This window comes from Leucoraja erinacea, chromosome 27 (genome assembly GCF_028641065.1).
Source record: "Leucoraja erinacea ecotype New England chromosome 27, Leri_hhj_1, whole genome shotgun sequence".
NCBI classification, from domain to species: domain Eukaryota; kingdom Metazoa; phylum Chordata; class Chondrichthyes; order Rajiformes; family Rajidae; genus Leucoraja; species Leucoraja erinaceus.
Window position 1 is genome coordinate 11,298,931 of NC_073403.1, and position 22,877 is coordinate 11,321,807.

The 22,877-nt window shown below is 44.1% G+C and overlaps 1 protein-coding gene across 1 annotated transcript in view; it reads left to right on the plus strand.

The window, feature by feature from the left end:
* The window catches only part of LOC129710026 (vesicle-fusing ATPase-like), a 186,838-nt gene that overhangs the window by 61,645 nt on the left and 102,316 nt on the right, over positions 1-22,877 (plus strand). The window contains exons 9-12 of the mRNA XM_055656713.1: positions 14,265-14,464; positions 16,341-16,506; positions 17,328-17,402; positions 21,728-21,915. Of these exons, the coding sequence (XP_055512688.1) occupies positions 14,265-14,464; positions 16,341-16,506; positions 17,328-17,402; positions 21,728-21,915 (629 nt within the window). The remainder of the gene's footprint in view (positions 1-14,264; positions 14,465-16,340; positions 16,507-17,327; positions 17,403-21,727; positions 21,916-22,877) is intronic.

Below are 22,877 nucleotides of genomic sequence, written 5' to 3' on the forward strand. Positions count from 1 at the left end.
GGAATGGTGAGGGTTACCTGAAGTGAGAGAAATCAGTATTCATACCACTGGGCTGCAAGCTGCCCAAGCGAAATATGAGATGCTGTTCCTCCAATTTGTGTTTAGCCTCACTGACAATGGAGGAGACCAAGGACTGTGTAGGAATGGGAAGGAGAATTAAAATGTCCAGCTACCGGGAGATCAGGTTGGTTCAGACGGGCTGAGTGAAGATGTTCCACAAAACGATTGCCCAGTCTGCATTTGGTCTCACTGATGTATAAGAGTCCACATCTTGAACAACAGATATAGTAGATGAGGTAGGAAGAGGTGCAAGTGAACCTCTGCCTAACCTGAAAGGACTATCGGGGTCCCTGGACACAGTCGAAGGAGGAGGTATAGAGACAGGTGTTTTCTGTGGTTGCAGGGGAAGGTACCTGGCAAAGGGGTGGTTTGGGTGGGAAGGGATTATGTGTTGTATGCGACGGCTGATGGGGTGGGAGGTAAGGTCTGGGGGACTTTGTCTCTGTTGCGACTAGGGGGAGCAAGGGCAGAGCTACGGGGTACGCAGGAGACACGAGTGAGAGTCTCATCTATGATCAGAGAGGGGAACCCCCGTTCCCTAAAGAATGAGGACATCTCGGATGGTCTAGTATGGAACACCTCATCTTGGGGGCAGATGTGGCGTAAACTGATGAATTGGGAATACTGCCCACATTGACTGTGTAGGAAGGAAATGCAGATGCTGGTTTCTACAGAAGATAGACACAAAATGCTGGAGTAACACAGCGGGACAGTGCCGCATTTCGGCAGAGAAGGAGTGGGTGATGTTTCGGGTCGAGACCCTTCATCAGACTGAAGAATGGTCTCGACCCAGAAACGATGCCCATTCCTTCTCTCCGGAGATGCTGTCGGTCCTGCTGAGCAAAGGGGCTGTCCCACTGCGGCGAGCTAATCTGCGAGTTTAGAAGAGTTTGCCCTTGACTCAAACTCGCAGCATGGTCGACACGTGGTCCTAGGAAGTCCGATGAGATCACTGGAACTCTCCTTCATGCTCGCGGCCTCAGCTAGGTTGCGGGAAATATTTCAGCGTGTTGAAAGATTTTCCGCGAGTAAAAATTGGTCGGCATTGTTCTTTTGAACTCGTAGTGCAGTGAAGTGGGGTCGCTATTTAGTTACAGGCAGTCGAGGGCAGCCGTAGGCAATCTCCGTCGCTGACCGGGCATTTTAATTGGCTCATTGGAGTTTTCAGGACCAATGAAAACTGACCGGTAGGTAAAATGCCCACTAAACTTTATTATAAGTTGTCTGGCTTCTTAAACGTGTCTCTCCCCCCCCCCCCCCCCCCCCCTTCTCCCCCCCCCCCCTCTTCTCCCCCCCCCCCCCTCTTCCCCCCCCCCTCTTCTCCCCCCCCCCTCTTCTCCTCTTCTTTCTCCCCCCCCCCTCTTCTCTCCCCCCCCCCCCCTCTTCTCCCCCCCCCCTCTTCTCCCCCCCCCCTCTTTCTCCCCCCCCCCTCTTCTTCCCCCCCCCCCTCTTCTCCCCCCCCTTCCTCTTCTCCCCCCCCCCCTCTTTCCTTCCCCCCCCCCTTCCGCCCCCCCCTCTTCTCCCCCCCCCCCTCTTCTCTCCCCCCCCCCTCTTCTCCCCCCCCCCTCTTCCTCTCCCCCCCTCTCCCCTCTCCTCTCCCCCCCCCCCTCTTCTCCCCCCCCTTCTGGTCTCTTCCCCCCCCCCTCTCTTTCCCACCTCTCTTCCCCCCCCCACCTCTTTCTTCCCCCCCCCTCTTCTCTCTTCTCCCCCCCCCGCTCTCTCTTCTCCCCCCCCTCTTCTCCCCCCCCCCCCTCTTCTTCCCCCCCTCTTCTCCCCCCCCCGCTCCCCCCCCCCTCTTCTCCTCCCCCCTCATCTCCCCCCCCCTCTTCTTCCCCCCCCCTTCTGCTCCCCCCCCTTCTTCTCCCCCCCCCTCTTCCCCCCCCCTTCTTCCTCCCCCCCTTCTTCCCCCCCCCTTCTTCTCCTCTCCCTTCTCCTCCCTCTTCTCCCCTCCTCTCCTTCTCCTTCCCCCTCCCCCTCTCCCCCCCCCCCTCTCCCCCCCCCCCTTCTTCTCCCCCCCCCTTCTTCCCCCCCCTTCTTCCCCCCCCCTTCTTTCCCCCCCTCCTTCTTCCCCCCCCTCTCCTCCCTTCCCCCTTCCTCCCCCCCTCTCCTCCCCTCTCCCCCTCCTCCCCCCCCCCCTTCTTCCCCCCCCTCTTCTATCCCCCCCCCCTCTCCCCCCCCCTCCTTCTTTCCTTCCCCCCCTCTCTTCCCCCCTCCCTTCTGTCTGTCCCCCCCCTCTTTCTCTCCCCCTCTTCTCTCCCCCCCCTCCTTCCCCCCTCCCTCTTCCTCCCCCCCTCTTCTCCTCTCCCCTCTCCTCCCCTCCCCCTCTCCCATCTCCTCTCTTCTCCCCTACCCCTCCTCTCCTCCTTCTCCTCTCCTCTCCCTCCTCTCCTCTCCCCTCCCCTCTCTCTTCCTCCCCTCTTCTCTCTTCCTCTTCCCCCCCCCTCTCCTCCCCCCCCCCCTCTCCCCCCTCCCCTCTCCTCCTCCCCTCTCTCCTCCCCCTCTCTCCTCCCCCTCCCCTCTCCCCCCTCCTCTCCTCCTCCTCTCCTCTCCCCCCCTCTCCTCTCCTCCTCCCCCCTCTCCTCCCCCCTCCTCCTCCTCCCCTCTCCCCCTCCCCTCTCTCCTCCCCCCCCCCCTCTCCCCCCTCCCCCTCTCTCCCTCTCTCTCTCCCCCCCTCTCTCTCTCCCCCTCTCTCTCTCTCCCTCTCTCTCCCTCCTCTCTCCCCCTCTCCTCCCCCCCCCTCTCTCTCTCTCTCCCTCCCCTCTCTCCCCAACTCCTTTCATTCTCTATCCCCTCCCCCCCTCCCCTCTCCCCCCCTCTCTCTCTCTCCCTCCTCTTTCTCCCTCTCTCTCCCCCTCCCTCCTTCTCTCTCCCTCCCCTCCATTCCCTCACCTCCTTTCTCTCTCTCCCTGTCTCTATTTCTTTCTCTCTTTCTTCTTTCCTTTCTTCCTTCCTTCCTTTCTCTTTTTCTTTCCTCTCCTCCCCTCTCTCCCTCTCCTCTCTCCTCTCCCTCCCCCCTCTCTCTCTCGCTCCCTCTCCCCTCTCCCCTCTCTCTTTCTCTCCTCTCTTCCCCCCCTCTTCTCCCCCCCTCTTCTCCCCCCCCTCTTCTCCCCTCTCTCTCTCCCCTCTCTTCTCCCCCCCTCTTCCCCTCTCCCCCTCTCTCTCCCTCTTCTCTTCTCCTCTCCCCTCTTCTCTCTCCCCCTCTCCTCTCCCCCCTCTCTCTCTCCCTCCGTCCTCCTTCTCCCTCCTCTCTCCCCCCTCTTCCTCCTCCCCTCCCTTCTCCCCCCCCCTCTCCTCCCCCCTCTCTCTCTCTCATCCTCCCTCTCCCCCCTCCTCTCCTCCCCCCCTCTCCTCCCCTCTCTCCTCCCCTCTCTCTCCTCTTCCCTCCCCCTCCTCCCCTCCCCCTCTCTCCCCCCTCTCCCCTCCACCCCTCCCCTCCCCGCTCCCCTCCCCCACCCTCTCCCCCCCACCCCCCCTCCCCCCCCTCCCCTCCCCTCCCCCCCCCCCTCTCCCATCATAATATGCAGTGAATATATATTATTGTAAATAAGAACAGATTCAGAACAACATGTGTGTCAGAAAGTGGATTGAGCATGTTATATCTAATTAAAGTTGGGTTTTGTCAGAAATATTGATTTAACAATTGGAACGAAAAAACTGCAAGGATGCAAAAGGAGAATTGTGGGTATATGGCAAGATTTGAAGGAGCTAGTCTTTTCATTCAGTTGGTCAGCCAAAGTGCTCATGGTTTTGTGATTGCAATCCAGACAGATATTTGTCCAAAAAGAGGACTCAGTAGAAGCAAAGCCAAGTGACTTGACTTCCTTCCATTATGTAGTCTACCATTATCTTTTGTGCGGGAGGATGGAGTAAATAAGGTACCACAACAGTAAATTTTTGAAGGAAATAAATTACCAAAGGAATGTGAGCATTTGAAGGAGATTTATTTTGTCTTTAAGCTGTCAATGACCAGGAAGGAAGTATTTTAGGTGTTTGACCCTGTATCTGATTAAGCTGCAAAGAAGGGGAAGTGGTAGTGATGATAAAGACCACGTCTGTAACAGGGCAGAGACCAAGAGACATTGTTTTAATTTTATTTCAAAATAGAATTTATTTGAGAAGTAAATATATACAATACCTGATCCTTATAAAATTCCATCCGACATTCTCGGAGGCTATACATACATACAATCTAGTTTCCCCAAATCCCAATTTTACCCCACACCCTTGCTACTCATGTGGCCCACTGGCATGGAATCCCTTCCCTTATTTTGAGGGGCGTCTCCACCACACCCTGCCCCCCCATGCCCAGCAGCGGAAGGACCTTAGACTGTGGACCTCCCCCACCGAGCCTTGGCGTTGGCTGCACAAAACGTCAGTGCGTCTCTCGGCACGTACTCCTGCGGTCTGCAGATTGCCAGTCGGCAACATTCCCCGATGGACATCTCGCTCTGCGGGGAGGTCAACAAAGCTCAGGCAGACCAAAGAGCGTCTTTCACAGAGTTGCTGACCTTCCAGCAGCACTCGATGGCAGTCTCAGAATGCGTCCCTGGGAACAGTTCGTAAATCAGAGTCCTGTGGAGCTGTTCGGAATAAATCGTGACGGGGGCCCTTGCAAACCTCTCCAGACTCGCTTTACAAATCCACACTCTGCGAAGAAGTGGGCAACCGTCTCCTCTCCATAGCAGCCATCCCGAGGGCAGCATGCGCTGGTAGTGAGGTTCCGACAGTGCAGGAAGGATCTGACTAGGATGGCTCCCCTCACCGCCAGCCAAGCCATGTCTTAGTGCTTGTTGGTAGCTTCCGGCGATGAGGTATTTCGCCAGACAAGCTGTCACAAGTGATGGTGGTGTGAGCAGAGAGAAAGAATGGGGAAGGGTGGTTTATGACAGCTGATTTTATCTGGAGGAGATATAAATAGTTAATTAGAATGAAGGGGCGATTTAAAAAAAAAATGCTCGAGTTAAGACAAAGTAAGTTGCTGGAAATCTGAAAAAAGAGAATCCTGGAAGTAATCATGAAGTCAGTGGCATCTATATACATGTGTAATACATGAGCTAATGTAACAGATAATTGTCCTTGTTATGGTGGCTATCGGAGTGTTGAGGACTGTAACATTGTAAATCGGAGGTTGAGGTGTTACTTGTGCTTACATTTGCCTTATACGTAGGTACGATGCATGAGGCAGTGTAAAAAGTTAAGAGTGAGCTGACGAATTAAAAAGATGGGTAACAACCAAAAAAGTAGAAAACCCAAGGCATTTGACAGTTGCCATGATTATAGATGCTATGAAGTTTGAGGAAGGTTTTCAATAACCACTGGACTTAGCATTGACTGAGAGACACTGGAAGGAGTTTGTGAGACTGAAGCTAATAACTAGATAGACACAAAATGCTGGAATAACTCTGGAGAGAAGCATCTCCAGCATTTTGTGGCTACCTTCGAATTAAACCAGCATCTGCAGTTCTTTCCTAGTAATCACAAGATAACAGGATTCTACTGCTGTAGAACAAATGCATTACAGCTCACCCTGGCCATGGTAAATTGCAGCCAGTGATTACCAGATCTGGGAGAGCTATTTGCAATGGAAACATGTTGCACATAGTTCCTGAGTAGGTGTATATATGAATTGTAAACTTGTGTTGACATTTTCTGCTGAAAGAGCATCAGATTATGCAGGGAATTAGTTTAAATGTTATGGACTCAAATGCATGTAAATTTGTTTGAGATAGTTGGGAATACTAGGAGCATCGGCTGTCCCTTGTACTGAAGGTTGAAAATGGAATGCTCAATGTAAAGAGATAATGCAAGAGATACAATGCCCTTACATTATTCCTGCATTTGCTGCATTGTCAAGTGTTTTGAAGTCAGTGTGTCGTCAAGATCGAGGATGCACTTTGCAGACTTCCGGTCTCACAACAACCCCAGTCAATGTGATACTTTATTTAAAAATAACAACAGTCTACTGCTGCTATAATCCAACACTGGGCAACCTTAATTTTAAGGCAATGCATCCTCTGGCGCACTAGTCTTAACAACACTGAGCATTAGCTTCTGCAAATCAAACGCACATTTCTGTTAAGGTGGTGCCTTCTCTTTAACAGTCACAAATAGATCCCCTTTTAAATTCAGGAAAATGTATTCCTCTGGTGAGAACTCACTATTACTTAGTCATAGAGTCAAAGAGTGATACAGTGTGGAAACAAGCCCTTCGGCCCAACTTGCCCACACTGGCCAACATGTCCCAGCTACACCTGTCCCACCAACCTGCGCTTGGTCCATATACCTCCAAACATGTCCTCTCCATGTACCTGTCTAACTGTTTCTTAAACGATGGGATAGCCCCAGCCTCAACTACCTCCTCTGGCAGCTTGTTCCATACAACATCACCCTTTGTGTGAAAAAGTCACCCTTCGGATTCCAATTCAATCTTTTCCCCTTCACCTTGAACCTATGTCCTCTGGTCCTCGATCCCCCTACTCTGGGCAAAAGACTCTGCACATCTACATGATCTATTCCTCTCATGATTTTGTACACCTTTATAAGATCCCCCCATGGATTATTGACCCAGCCTACTCAACCTCTCCCTATAACTCGCACTGGTCCTGTCCTGGCAACATCCATGTGAATCTTTTCTGAACCCTTTCAAGCTTGACAATATCTTTCCAATAACATGGTGAACACAATATTCTAAATGTGGTCTCACCGACGTCAATACAATTGCAACATGACCTCCCAACTTCTATACTCAATACTCTGACTGATGAAGGCCAAAGTGCTAATAGCCACCTTATCTACCTGCGACTGGACCTTCAAGAAACCATGCACCTGTACTCCTAGATCCTTCTGCATTACAACACTACCCAAAGGCCCACAATTGTCCTGCCCTTGTTCGACGTCCCAAAATGTTAAACCAAATATTATTGTTGCATTAATAAAGTGGCTAGGAATGTACATGAAGGAGAATGGGTGTGTCAGCTGGGTGAGTTGAAGAAAACAATATGAACAGAAGCTAAAATGGAGCAAAAAAAGCCCCGGCAGTGTAAAATTGTTTGCAATAATTTTTTGATGCCTGTACAGCCACTCGGGAATCGAAACATTGGTTATTAATGGCCAGAGTAAGATATGTTTTGTATCCAATGTAAATTTTCAATTTAAACTATAAATTCTGATATCTAACTAATCTAATCCAGTCTGAGTCTGATGAGTCTGAAGAAGGGATTCGACCTGAAACGTCACCCATTCCACTCCCTCTCCAGAGATGCTTTTCGTGTCTAGCTTCATCTTTAATCTGATCCATCGAAGGGAGAAATGTAATGGGACATCATTGATTTCATTGTCCCTCGGGGCATTGGATGGGAGGGGGCAGTGATTGAATTACATTACTGCAGTCATTCTCCATGCAATGTTTTTCACTCTATCCTTGGTGTAATGCCTGGTTCCTCTGCTGTATTGTGGTCAGATTGAACAGGTCACACACCTGCTTTAGTGGGTGAGGCTGTGCTCAGTGGGGATTAGTGGTGGCTGACAGCAAACCTCCCAAGTCCAAGCAGTGATCGCCGGCACACCTGGCTTATCTCTTGGATTCCAAAACTCTCAATAGCACATCGCATAGACGCAGAAGACAAAATAATAACCTTTAATGTGACATCTTCAAAATGCCATCTAAACCCTGATAATACTTAATTTAGCAAAAGGCTTAGTTTTCCTTCACTGTGAGTCATCTAATCGATTGGCTGTCATTTATTCAGGTGGTTTCTATACCAGAACAATCTTGACGTTTCCAGAATGTGCAGTTAAAATTTTGTGGCATGGCTCCAATTTCTTTGCTTGTCTAAGCAGGTTTTGTGTATGTTTGTGTGTTTGAGAGTGTCTTTTTTTTCCATCTTCCTCCCCCCAGCCTCGCGTTAAAAAGTAGTATGGGGTAACATTTCCAAGACCTTATCCTTGTGTTTAACATAATTTAGGTACTAAGTCTCTTTGAAGTAGCTCCTTTGAGTATCTGTTTATTTAAGATGCTGTTTGCTGATGGAGTTGGTGAGTTGAGGGATTTATTGTAATCCTTTAAGTTCTGCTCTAGCACTTCTGCACTGCACCATATAATGCGACAGGATTAACATTTGTTAGGCTATCTGGAGAATTCCTTTGTGAGAATAAAATTTGCCCAAGTGTAAGTGATGTGGGGCATTCTCCTCGTTATTGCAGAAATTTGCTACGCAAGTTGGACAAGTTATTTTGGCCTTTTATTTTCCAAAAGTAATCTTTTTCCGCCACCATCCCATTATGTATTCCTGTAAATGGAGGTTATCTGACGTAGAAATGCCACATTTTGTTATCCAGTAGCTTTACTCCAAATGTGTTGACCAATATTTGTTTGACCAATAAAGATATGATAATGGGATCTTGTGCTATCCTTCTGGGGGCTTATTCTGCTAAAGGTAATAGAATCGTTTTTCAAACGTATTATACTTGCAGTAATGGATAGCTATATAAAATCTATCACAACACTGATGGAGGCTGACCAAACAAAAGGCTAGGATTCCAACCTATGTTGCTTAGTGCCATGATGGTGAGTGATTTTGCACAGTTTAGTTTAGAAATACAGCATGGAAACGGGCCATAAGGACCACCAAATCCATGCTGACCCTCGATCGCACTAATTCTGTTATCCCACTTTCTCATCCACTCCCTACATGTTAGGGTCAATTTTGCAGAGTTCAATTACATTACTGCAGTCATTCTCCATGCAATGTTTTTCACTCTATCTTTTGAGTAATGCCTGTGTTTTAAATAAATATAATTACATTCATAATAACTTTCATTTTAATCCTCCAGAATGAGAGAGTTCACATCTTCATTAATTCCGTCAGTATTTCTGCCAACTTTTGTTAAAGACTCAGTAAAAAAAGATCATGCTGTAATAGGCTGTGTGACCCTATAAGGGTTGACTGCTTCTCAATGCCTTGTTAGCTGCAGTATGTCAGCATGTCTTAGCTAGGAGCAGTTCTGCATTACATTTTTGAACTTCACTCATCGCCCAATCTTGCTTCACACCCTTCCCCATATACAAAAGGGATTCAATTGCCACTTAGTGCTTATTAATGCCTGTGCCTGACACTAATTTGGCAGGACTGGAATGAATTTGTTTCTTCACCTTGGTGTAAAATTAGCTAACAGAACTGCACCAATGACTCTTGTCATGTCTGTTAGTCACCCCACGTTTTATAGATTATCAAGATTTGTTGAACCTTGTAAACAACAATGACCTGAGGGGCTGCAATCCTCACTAGCTAGAGTGAAAGTGCCGGTCGGTATACACTGCCCAGGGAAATTGAGGTAGCTATGATCAGTCTATGCAAGTGGCTATAAAACTTTCAGTTCCACTTTATTTTTAATCAGTGGAGTAATACTTACTGTCAAAGGAACAGTTGATCCCTGCTGCCTGTTTAGTTAATGAGGAAAAAGTCGGCGTGTGGCATTTTACTATATAAATTAGCAAATCAAACAGGAGCTGTTGAAATGCCAAGATATGTGGCTGTAGTGACACCCACTTTAATTACACATGTTAATGCAACTTGTATATTTATTTACCAAGCGTACACCATCATGCAACCAAACAATGTAATGGTACAGCACTTGCTACTTTTAGTTTTAGCATTTTGCTGGTAAACAGAGAAAGGTAATTAACAACGTTTGTTTTTCTATCAGACACCAAGGGTTAATGTTTGAACTCCACTGTGACATACCCGAGGGCTTTCAGATTCGGTTTCCTGTAAGCGCAGAGTGAATTGATGTTGGTTGTGACTTAGAGGGTGCCACATATAGCTTTATATTGGAAACCAGTGCTCTTTCTTTAGTTTAGTGATGAAGCGCGGAAAAAGGCCCTTCGGCCACCGGGTCCGTGCCGACCAGCTATCCGCGCATATTAACACTATCCTACACCCAGTAGGGACAATTTTTACATTTACCAAGCCAATTAACTTACATACCTGTACGTCTTTGGAGTGTGGGGAAAAAAAACGAAGATCTCGGGGAAAATCCACGCAGGTCACGGGGAGAACGTACAAACTCCGTACAGACAGCACCCTTAGTTTGGATCGAATCCGGTTCTTCGGCGCTGCATTTGCTGTAAGGCAGCAACTCTACCACTGTGCCACCGTGGCGCCCTTAAAGGGTCCTGTAGAATGCATTCTAGAGGTATAGATGTAGTACAAGGATGAGACCGGCATGACATCAGCAGCCCACAGACTTGACAAACTGAATGCATGTTCTTGTCTTGAACGCAGACTGCAGAAGCCAATCACTGTGAGAGATGGGGAGGGAAGGACACAATTTGATTCAGATATGGAGCCATTTAAATTATTCCCACATTCCCAACTGTCAGAAATCTTTTGGATTACAGCTGAGAAAGGTTCTGCTTCCGTTCTTTGAAATGATGAGTTCCAGACTCTATGTCTTCCAACTTGCCTTTGGATTAATTTTCCCCTGAATTCCCTTTAGTCCTTCCAATTCTAACATGATCACTTTGCTCATATATTCTGTATCTTGACTAATAAAGGCAACACTCATATAGCTCTGCGTATCTGCTATAACTACATGTGCTGCCACCTTCAGGGATCTATGGTATCTTCTTCAAGCTGTCAAAGTGGACAGGCAGGTGGCAGATTAAATTTAATTCTGAGAAATGTGTAGTGATGCACATTGATTTAAGAGTCAGCTATTGGCATTCTACCATGTATTTTGAATTGTCTTGCCTTGAAGTGGAATTGTTGTTATCTTGGATTGAATTCCATTTGCCACTTTTTTGTACTCTGGCAACAAGTCTATTGATATCATTCAGCCACTTAAAACTTTATTCAACACTATCAACAATGCTGCCAACTTTAGTATCATTAGTGCACTTCTTTGAAGTTCGAAGAACCAGGGATGTTCTTCTTGAAACGCAAGGAGTAATATAATCTATTGAATTCTCCATCATGGAGAGGGTAGATTACTGGAGGTATTTAAAGAGGTGGACATATTTTTTAAAGTTCAGACAATTATGGGCTATGGGGAACTAGCATAGAAAAGGAGATGAGGCCAAGGACAGATGAGACATGATCATTTTGAATAGCAGTGCAGGCGTGAGGAGCTGAGTGGTGGCCTACTATTTTGTTGTGTTTTTCTTCATAGCACCTCTTTGTCTAGCTGATTAATATACTATATCACAAATTAAAAGGGATGTGACATATTGCCCCATGGAGACCAACTGGTTAGTGCCCACATCCAGTTTAAATTCCATTTGGAATATTTTGGAGGACCAAGAAGCCCTCCATTCGGTTGAACTCTGAGGCATACTTCATCAAGTCGTGCCTCTGTCTCTGTGCACATGTTCGTTGCCTATTTCCTTCGCTCCATAGATGCTGCTGCACCCGCTGAGTTTCTCCAGCATTTTTGTGTACCTGTGATTTTAACAGTTGTGTTTGTTCTATATGTCACTTGTCTTACCTTGCTCAGAAGGAAGACCCGAGCTGGTATGTCTGGAGTATTGCATATTTATTGTGCGGAGCAGAGGTTAGCAGCTCCGAGTGCTGCGGGCTGAATTTGGAGCCAGTAATTTAATAAATTATATTCTTGCCCCCAGCTACTTGAAAGCATTTTCCTGCTGCCTCTAACAGTTCTGCAGTCTGAGTGATTGCTGGTTTACACATCAGATTTGTCCTTTTAAACTTTACTTCAGGTAGTGTTGGGGATACATTTTGGCACCCTTTACTGAAGTTTTTCAGACAATGAGGTATGTTTTAAGCATTGGACATTATTTCTTTCTTTAACTCTGTCTTTGAATTGTGCACCAGTGTCAATAGTCAATTTCTGATGTGTCTTCTGGATGCTACAGCTATGGGATTTGTGAAGCAGAAGATGATAATGTTGATACTTGAGACTTCATGGTAACAATGTACTTCTTGACCAATGTGATTAAAATCATTCTTTGCTCCTCATTCAGACATTGCGTTCCCAAGGTGTATGCAGCTGTGTTAAGTGTCTCCAAGTATTAGTATCCATTTTGCACGCTTCCTGATGTTAAACTCTAACTTGTCATAGTAGTCCTTTATATCAACTACACCTCTAAACTTAATTGCTTGAACGCAGAAGTTATTTTAAATGGGGAACAGTGCTGTAGTGCTTGCGACCCCTGTGGATTCACTTCCAACACCTGATTCTCCTGTAATTTTCTTAATGCTAGCCCCTGCTATTTAGTTTTATAATCAGATTGTTGTCTGTTCTATTATTGATCTCTTGACTCGTTACCTTCCCTTGTTGACCGATGTACAAATGGATAACTTGTTTGAAAATTAGAATTTTGAAATATATTACGCCCAGCTTTTGTTACATCTTCAAAACGTTTACTCAACGTGACCTAGCTGTAGTTTCCATTTTAAATCTGTCTCATTTCTTGGCATTTTACTGTTGCATCTTTTCTAAAGATTTCATAACTCTTCCTGACACTAACATGAAACTATTTTTGAATCCGCTTTGATTCATCGTTTACTGTCCTTCTCTGTAATTTTGCTTCAACCTTCCACTTTCTTGACTTTATCCCTCGCATTCAGTTTTTTCTTCCTAGTGTTCTTTTGCCCCTCACCCCTCTGCCCTTTACGCACTTCATTCTGTCCCTGCTACTCTGATTGTGCCATCATTTATTTATTTAAAAAGGCAAAAACAGATTGTCACTCACTGAGTCATTTCTAATCTGTTTTTGCCTTTTTAGTGGGATGTTATAGCTCGTGCTATATATTGTCATGCGGCACAGAAAAGGGACCTCTTAGCGTTCCTCATCCATGGCGACCGTGATGTCTATCTATGCTCACTCCTTTTGAAGTACTTGTCCAAAGTTTCCTATGCTCTTGATCTTCATTTTGCACATTCATTATTTTCTCCATATTTCTCTTGTTATAGGTGGTGGCTATTTGACCGAGTGAGTCCATGCTGGCCCACGGGAAAAATCACAGTCCCCACTAAATTTTCCTACAATCTAATCTCTTCTCCCCCAAACTCCCTCTCGCACTACATTTCACATCTATACGGAGCAACTTTGAGTCTCCAATGAACCTATCAATCTGCATGCCTATGTGATGTGGATAGATATTAGGGCACCAGGCAGAAACGCTCACACCAAAGGACATGTAAATTTGACATGGCACCGTGGATTAGGATGGAATCTGGATCACTGGAGCTGTGCGGCAACAGCATTAATTACAGGGGACTGTGCTGTCCTAAATAGTTAAATCCAAAAATATTACTAACAACCTGTCATAGTCATGGAAACAGGCCCTTCGGCCCACCTTGCCCATGCCAACCAAATGCCCCATCTACACTAGTCCCACCTGCCCGTGTTTGATCCATAGCCGTCTAAACCTTTCCGTCCATGTACCTGTCCAACCACACTGAAATTACAATCAAGAAGGCACAACAATGCCTCTACATCCTCAAAGGACTACTGATGTTTGGCATGTCTCAAACGATTCTTGGCAACTTTAACAATTGCACTTTAGAATGCATCCTGTTAGGTGCATCATAGTTTGGTTTGGGGACAGCTCTGCCCAAGACTGCAAGAAATTGTAGAATTATGGATGTAGCCCAGTCCATCATTTAAACAAGCCTTAACCCCCCACTCACCCCTTGATCCCATCTATATATTTGCTACCTTGGGAAAGCAGTCAACAAAATCAAGGAATATTTTCACCCTAGACTTTCCTCCTTTTATCCTCTCTCATTAGGCAGATGATACAAAAACTTGAAAGCATGTACCTTCAGAATCAGGAATAGCTTATGCTCCTCTGTTATCAAACTACTATTTGGTCTTCCTATAAGCCAGGGTATAATCCCGATCTTCCAACCTACCTCATTGCAGATTGTGCAATTTCTTTTGTACACTTTCTCTAACTATAATACTACAAAGCTTTTCAATGTATCTCAGTGCACGTGACAATATGAAACCAACACCAACAGGCGTTAAACCTGACGTAATCATTACTGACTAAGCTATTGGTTGAATTTCAAATAGTCTTCCTCTCTTTGACCTTTTTACCTAGAAAAGATTTTTGTGCAGAGTTTTCTAAAAATCAGCATAATTTATTTGTTTTAATTCAGAATTTTTCCCTAGCTTCGGAAACAAATGTGCATCATTAGTTTTAACTAGTGATTTACTATCCTTCATCTTTTTCTAGGTTGCAAGCACGTGAAAGGTATTCTGCTGTTTGGTCCACCAGGATGTGGGAAAACCCTCATGGCTCGACAGATTGGAAAGATGCTGAATGCCCGTGAGCCCAAAGTTGTGAACGGGCCTGAAATTCTCAATAAATATGTGGGTGAATCAGAAGCAAACATTCGTAAGCTCTTTGCAGATGCAGAGGAAGAGCAGAGGAGGGTGAGTGCTGTGAATCATGATGAACGATAACTTACTTTTGGCAGTGAAGTTCATTCACAGTTGTGGACAATGAAAAAGGGGAACATTTCAGGAATGTTTGCAGCTGGAGGTGGGTGGGCACATTTTACAGCACTGAGGTGTTACACATTGTCAAGCAATGTGAATTCCAACAGGCTATTTGGTGCCCAACATTTTCTGTCTGGATCTTGTAGTGCTGGATAATCCAGGTTTTAATTCAGATTCTTCTGAGGAAATAATTTGCTTATGGTGTTGTTTCTCACCTCTTTCAGTGACAGCCTTTGGCCCACCGAGTCCATGCCAACCATAGATCACCCATTCACACTAGTTCTATATGATCCCATTTTCACTATGCATCAGGGGCAATTTACATAGACCAATCAACCCTTATACCCACACATTTTTGAGGGAGGAAACCAGAGTACCCAAAGGAAACTCACTTGGTTACAGAGAGAACGTGCAAACTCCCCAGAGACAGCACCTGAGGTCAGGATCAAAGCTGGGTCTCTAACACTGAGGGACAGCGTGACCCTTCATTGTTTTCCACGCAGCTCTGCAAGCTTTATCAGATTCCCCTTTGAAACCGGCATTGAATCGACTTTTATCGATGTTCAGTCTCAGTGTACCTTGCCTTGTTTACATCAATATGAAAATACAGACATTTTGGGTTCATTTTCTCAATCTAACAACAGTCTTGTTTGAGTTTTGTATTTAATTTTGCAGAATTCAATCAATGATTTGTTGGGGATGGCGGTGAAAGGAAAGTCAAATTCTGGAAAATACTTATTTTACCGGCCTTGTGTATTGCAGTAAATGGATTATAATTTATTTTTAAATGGCAACTGAAATGTGAATATGCAGGATGTTGACCCAAAATATCAAGCGTCCCTCTGTCTTCACAGTTGCTGCCTTGCCCACTGAGATGGTCTGGCAGTTTTTTTTATTTGAGAAGAACAATACATTTACAATCAATTTACCTTTCAAAGAAACTATTCCCCTTAACAGTGCTGTTTAAAACTAGAGGACATAGGTTTATGGTAAGAGGTTTTGGGGGGATCTGAAGAGGAAATGGTCACCCAGAGGGTAGTTGAAACATGGAATACACTGCTGGATGGCATGGAGGAGAAGTGTTTTTACAACATTTCAATAGTATCTATTCAAGAACTTGAATCACCAGTGTATACAATACAGACCAAATGCTGGGAATAATATATTTGATAATCGGCATGGACATGGTGGGCCGAAGGGCATGTTTGTGTGCTGTATGGATCAATGACAATAATTGAACAATCAAATTTAAAATTTCTTTCCATGAAGAGTTTAGTCTTCTACTTCTTGATTTATCACTCACCAATTTAAGCCTCTGCTAATGGATTTGCAGAAAGTAAAGGGAGAGGAAAGATATGGTTGCTGACTATTTCTAGGTGTTGCAGGTTTAGATACATAGTTTGTGGGGAATAGCGCTTGGTGGGGTCCTTTGAAACTTGGCTGCTTCATGTGTGGCAGATCCAGGTGCACAGTGAAGCACCGAGTCTGTGATGAGGGCACTGCCATTCAAGGCTGTCAAGTCAGCTTCACTCAGAATGGATTCTGTGAATTCTTCTCTTTTAATTAACCCTGATTTTAGTCAAATGATGGTTGTTATTTTGGACGTTGGGGCTTAAAACTTTTTGCATCTGTTCTGGATGAGAGCTATATTTTGTAAAGGTCAGCTCCCATCTGAGATCGTCGGGGCAGATCGTCGAGGTGAAGACAGATTTCCAGAACAATATCGACACTGTGGACTTCACCTTCGTGGCAGCCACCACCTTCACCTTTAATTCAAAAGGTTTTTTTTTTTTGTGGTGTCTTTTCGCAGCTTGCGGCAAACAGCGGTCTGCACATCATCATATTTGATGAAATAGATGCCATTTGCAAGCAGAGGGGGACCATGGCAGGCAGCACGGGTGTACACGACACAGTCGTCAATCAACTGCTTTCCAAGATAGATGGAGTGGAACAGCTCAATAACATCCTTGTTATAGGTAAGGGACTGTCAGCTGCCTGCCTGTCTTTTGGCATTTTAGATATTTTATGTGACAGCACTTGGGCCTGGGTCCATCATCAACAAGGAATAGTAATGCAAGGAGGAATTTTCTTTTGGTATCTGCTCTCTCTCTGTGCTAGAGTCCAATGTTATGTTAATACATTGTTCATTGCCTTCTTTGTACTGTAGCAAGAACCCAACTGGTATGACATGTAACACTTAGCCCTCCACCTCCATTCACTGCAAATATTATGTGTTTTGCCAGTGGATATTAAACTATGTAAGCCGCTTATGCTTTATTTTCTCGAGATGTATTTATACTCACATTTTTTTTGTTACTTTTTTCGACCTTAATCTACTTTTCAATTTGGCAATGATTCCGTGTTTATTTTGTTTCTGCACATTGCAATTGTTTGCACCAAATTGACATGTCTTCAAATATCCTTTTTATTACCCAATTGATTGTGCCCTGCTTTTCCAATTTGTATAATATAAGGTGTACATTTTCACCCAACATTAGAGGGAGGTAAAGGTTAGCAGCCGTATTGAGATTTCCTCTTCCAATTTTCGCAGTGTTTCTACCTCTAACTAAAGAATTCCTAATATTTTGAAAACCTTTCCAGTTTAAAATTGCTGGCTATTTAACAAAGTTTCCATGTGCAATCTACATTATTGCTATTAGCTGAATAATTAAGTAACCAATTTTTGATATATATGAACCTTGGGTAAGAATTGTTTTATAGGTTTTGCATTCGCTTTTAGTGCAAGATTTGTATCAAAAGACCAATTTAATTTGATCTTTGTAACACTCTCATATAGGTATGACAAACCGACCAGACTTGATTGATGATGCTCTTCTGCGACCTGGCCGATTGGAAGTCAAAATGGAGATTGGTAAGTCTTGACCCATTTCTCTTCTCTTGTACTGGTTATGTCAGAATCATCTGGGAGGCAGAAAGTGGTTTAACTCAGTCCCCCAAGTAGTGCTTCATCAACATTAAAGAACTATTACAGGTTTCGTGTTTGTAATGGGTTTGCTTTGTAGATGCAGGAGCATCGTTTCATGCTAGGAACACCTTGGGTAGGTTTTCCTTCACAATGTTCAGTGTGCTCTTTTGATCCCTGTGTCCCAGGGAAGGATTCGCTGGCTTCTGCTTGGCACTAGCAGTAAAGCCTGTCAAAAACGCCAACTTTTTTTTTTAACTGCAGGGCATCAGTGAGATAGTCATTGTGACCAGCTTCTAAAATAGAGCAAAGAGAAGTAGATCTCTCTGTTCTGAAGCCGTGGCCTGACTTGACATAGCTGGGCTATTTGTGGTTTCCTATGCCCTATCTTTGCTCCTTTGAATGCCAAGATTCAATGAATGAGTGACCTTTCAGCATATCACTGAATTTGATTAGCAGTGCTGTTATTTTAATAATTTGATAAAACGTGGAATAAATAGTTTGTCAGTTAACAAAAAAATTACTTTCTTTTAATGAGCTTTTTTCCTGGCTGGTCTTTTCATTTTCTTTATCTTTGCGCCCCGATTCTACCTCAGCTGGCAGGCTGTACAAAATCAGTTTCTGGCAAAGTATAATTTTGCACTGCTTTTGTTGGATTAAAATTAATCTACAAAGGTCACATTTTCAGTTGTTGGTAAATCTGCAACAATTTTTCAAGGGTTCACCTCTTTCTATTTTGCTGCCTGCTGCACCAAAGTTCAGTCATTATGAAGGATGAAATGCTGAAGTCTCAGATGCATGTGGCAGGGAAGAATATGAAGTCAATGAGATGTGCACAACAGGTTGTGGCTTTCAATGTAGATGCTTGTGGCACCAGACCCAACCTGAGGGAAATCATCTAGTTGCTGGAAATCTGGAATAAAAATAGAAAACTCTAAAGAATATTTATGTCAGGCCTCATCTGTGAAGAAAAGTTATAAGAAAAAAAATACTTGCTGTCAATGACTTTTTATCAGAAGACAGATTAAATTATCAGGGAGACTTGGACTTGGAGACTTGGACTTGGGATATGACTTGGAAACGGGTTCTTTGGCCCACAGTGTATGGCTGAAACAGTATGTCTAATCTTTTCTTTATTCACTGCACTTTAAGTTCATGTATTGAATTACAAATGAAGTGGTAAGGTTTTGCATTATTTTCAGAGAATTATGTTTTATACTAGTGAGTCTTTGTGATAATGATTTGTAGTAAATTAGTGACATGCTGGAGAAAATGAATCGAGGATGGGCTTAAAGCTTCCTTAAGTGCAACATCCCTCTAAGTCCTGGAATCTCTGGGCCACTGCTGCTCCATGTGGACACAAAGCATTCAGATGCTATTGAGAATCGCAGGCCATTGGATCAGGAGCACACAGCCACCCTGCAAAAGGAATAGCAAACCTCGTACACTATACACCTGCCGACCCCTTCATCAAATGCCTGCTCCATTTTTGGAATTGATTGAATTGAATTGAATTGAATACCTTTATTGTCATTCAGACCTTACGGTCTGAACGAAATACCGTGCCTGCAGTCATACATACAATCATACAATAATAAACAACAATAAACACAAATTTGTCTGCAGTTCCTAAATTATACTCCTCAACCACCTCAAACCCTATAAAATCAGAGTTTAAGTAAGTGATCCATCCCAAAGGATGGTTTAAGAAGAATATTGGCACCAAATATATTTACATTACATGTTTCTGCTGCCAAGCACCCTTTTAAGGCCAGAGTTCTAATTGTAATATGACTGGATACAATTTGTCTTGGAATAGAATTTTGGCCCATTGGAGGTCAGCAATTTTTAATATTTGTTTTATTTATAAAGTCATCTGTACTTTTAAAATTTCAAGGATCTTTCCCAGATTTTTGCAAGTTGCATTGCTGTCTCATAACTTACCCACAGGTTGGTCTTCCATGCCACTAAACATGAACCTGATTGTCTTGGACCTGGCTTGCTCCCTTAACATGATGCCTATGATACCTGCTTTGCCTGCACTTTGTTCTGATGAGGGGGCAAGTTGAACAAGTTGATCCTTAGCACTTAACATCTGTTCCATGAGGCGGGATGTGTCCGGTACTTTGAGAAGCTCTGGGATTTCATATCCAGAGACTCCACTTTGGAATTCTTTGACAACTGGTGTTGATGCAGTAGCTGTGCACAACTCTATAAATCTTTTTGATGGAGACATTTAAACATGATTTTAATAAATATAAATAATTTTAAACTAATTACATTAAAACCAATTGCAATCTAATTCCAGTTAATGGGGCGGCTGTTCCTACTCCAGCCCCCCCTCCCCATAAAGCTGAATGCAATTTGCAGCTGGATTTACTGTGAGGCAGTGAGGATTTGCCACTGGACTTGGTGAGTGGGCAGTCGGATGCTCTACATTTGCCGCATGAGGCACTTCAAGACCTGAGCGGTGAACAGATGACCTATCGGTGTCAGCCAGCATTACAAGGCCAGCTATTTCTTTGAGGCCCACACACCATTGTTGCTGAGGCAGAATAGTTCTTTGAGGGGGCCTTAGACGTGAAACTTGCGTTAACTCTGTTTCACTTAACCTCAGATGCTGCCTGACATGCTGATTTCAGGATTTTATATTTATATTTCAGATTTCTAGTATCAGCAGAGTTTTGATTTTCAGAAATAGCTCTAGGCTTTTTGCCTCCCAGGTCTAATTACCAATGCGACATCTCTGTACTCTGTTCTATTTGCCCCTGCCTCTAAAATTGCCCGATTCCATGAGAACAAATATCTGATCTAACATGAAAATATGAATTGGTGCAGCAGGCCTGGCTAATTGACGATGTATACTTGTTGATCGACCCTACGCAGTTTATAAACCTTTTTGATTCTATGTTACTGCTTGTTTCCTTAATGAAGGATTTGCAGACGTACAGCAACTTTTTTTTTTCACTTGATGGGTTGCCCTGTTCCAGCGTCAAATATTCCACATTTACCTTTGGGGAAGAAAAGCCAAATGTTTTCACAGGTGCAGGAAATGTCAGCATATTTCATAACCTGCTATGATAACTCAGTACTGAAATAGCTTATGTTCTGAAGTTCGTTTGTTCATCTTGCTTATTGCCCTTAAGTTCCTTCCCTGACAGTTTTTAACTTTATCATGAAACGTGCCAAAAGATGCATTAAGAAATAATCTTAGTTAACCCAGACCTTCCCAAACTTTCTTGGAACTTAGGACTTTAGTAAACAAAACCTATGACTATGCTCCCCCCCCCCCCCCCTACGTTTCACTCTCGGCAAGGCCATCAGCATAATTGAGAATTAATCTCACCCCGGTTACTCTCGTCTCCCATCAGGCAAGAGGTAAAGAAGTGTGAAAACGCATACCTCCGAATTCAGGAACAGTATCTTCCCGGCTGTTATCAAGCAACTGAATCGTTCTTTCACCAACTAGAGGGCGGTCCTGACCCACCATCTACCTCGTTGGAGACCCACGGACTATCTTTAATCAGCCTTTACTCGACTTTATCTTGTACTAAACGTTATTCCCTTTATCCTGTATCTACACAGTGTGGACGGCTTGATTGTAATCATGTGTTGTCTCAGGTTTTCCTCAACATTCTCGGGTGGTAGAGCTGGCGGTATGCTTTCTTGGCATTCGCATCAATGTGGCTTCACGACAGTAATATTAACGGCAGGGAACCTGAAACTCTCAACCATTTCCACATCGGCACCAGTGATGCTGATTGGGGCATGTACTCAACCACGCTTCCTGCAGTCAATAACTAGCTCCTTCATCTTGCTGATATTGCTGGAGAAGTTATTGTTCTGCCAAAGTCACTAAATTCTCTATCTCCTTCCTGCACTCCATCTCACCATTGTCCCTGATCCAGGTCCCCCACATTGCGTCATCTGCTAACTTCTAGATGGAATTAGAGCTTAATTTGGCCCTACAGTCCTGAGTGTATAATGGACTGAGAATGCATACTTGAGCACCAGTGTTGAGAATTATTGTGGAGGAGGTTTGACCCTGAGATGGGTGCATCACAAATGTCGACTACATAACATAAATATCAAAGCTATGAAGACAGTCGATTACTTGGGGAAAAGCTTGACCATGCAGGAAATCCATCTCTGCAATGGTAAAATTCCAATGCTCAGCTACAGTAAGGTTTAATATTGTAAATATGTGTCTATTGATTTTTTTTCTGTTTTATTGTGTCTTCTTTCCCTTCCACTCCTTCTCCCCGCCCTTTTAGGTTTACCAGATGAGAAAGGCAGAGTACAAATTTTGAATATTCACACGGCAAGAATGAAAGAGCACAACCTGTTAGATAGTGACGTTAATATTCCTGAGCTAGCTCAAGAGACCAAGAATTTCAGTGGTGCCGAGTTGGAGGGTCTAGTACGAGCTGCCCAGTCAACTGCAATGAATCGACATATAAAGGTATAGATGAGTATTTTATAACTGTTTTATTAAACTGGTGGGTACAATAATAGTCGTGCCATAAAATGGAACATCTTTAGCTTGTGCTTCAGGTTGAAAGTTTCCTTTTATTGTCATTGTAGAAATATTGGGCATTTTTGTTGACGTAAAACAAAACCTAGCCAATCAGTTAATTTTAGGATTCTTCACTTCATTTTTAGTTTTGGTAATACCTGCTTTTTAAAATTCATTAATTGATAGCAGCCCTTTTTTTCCGCCTAGTTATCTAGGCGCACAGTGGCCCAGCTGGTAGATCTGCTCTCCATTGTGCCAGAGACATTGGTTTGGTGCCGATCTAAGGTGCTGCCTATGTGGACTTTGCACATTCTCCCTGTGACTGTGTGGGTTTCCTCCGTGTGCTCTAGTTTCTTCCCACAACCCAAAGACACGGGGTTTGTAGGTTAATTGGCCTCCGTAAATTGCTCCTAGTGTGTAAGGAGTGGCTGTGAAAATAGGTTACCATAGAACTAATCGAAAGTCGACATGGACTTGATGAATGAATGAATAAGATTATTGGCCAAGTATTCACATACAAGGAATTTGCCTTTGCGTTGATGGACTGAAGGGCCTATTTCTATGCTGTATTACCAAACTAAACTAATCTCTGTCAGGTATTTCACTTGCACATTCAATATGCATCAAAAAACAAGTAGTTGCTAGTGACCTATAGACATTTGTGTAAGAAAGAATTGCAGATGCTGGTTTAAATCGAAGGTAGACACAAAATGCTGGAGTAACTCAGCAGGTGAGGCAGCGTCTCTGGAGAGAAGGAAGAAAACCCTTTTAGTCTGGGCAGCAGGATACTTCTTCCCAGCACTAATTCATCAAAGAATATTCCAATCTACAATATAAACTGATGGGCACTTGAGGGAACTGAGGTTGGGCAGATGTGGTTGATGAAGGATCCTATGATCTCAAATCAT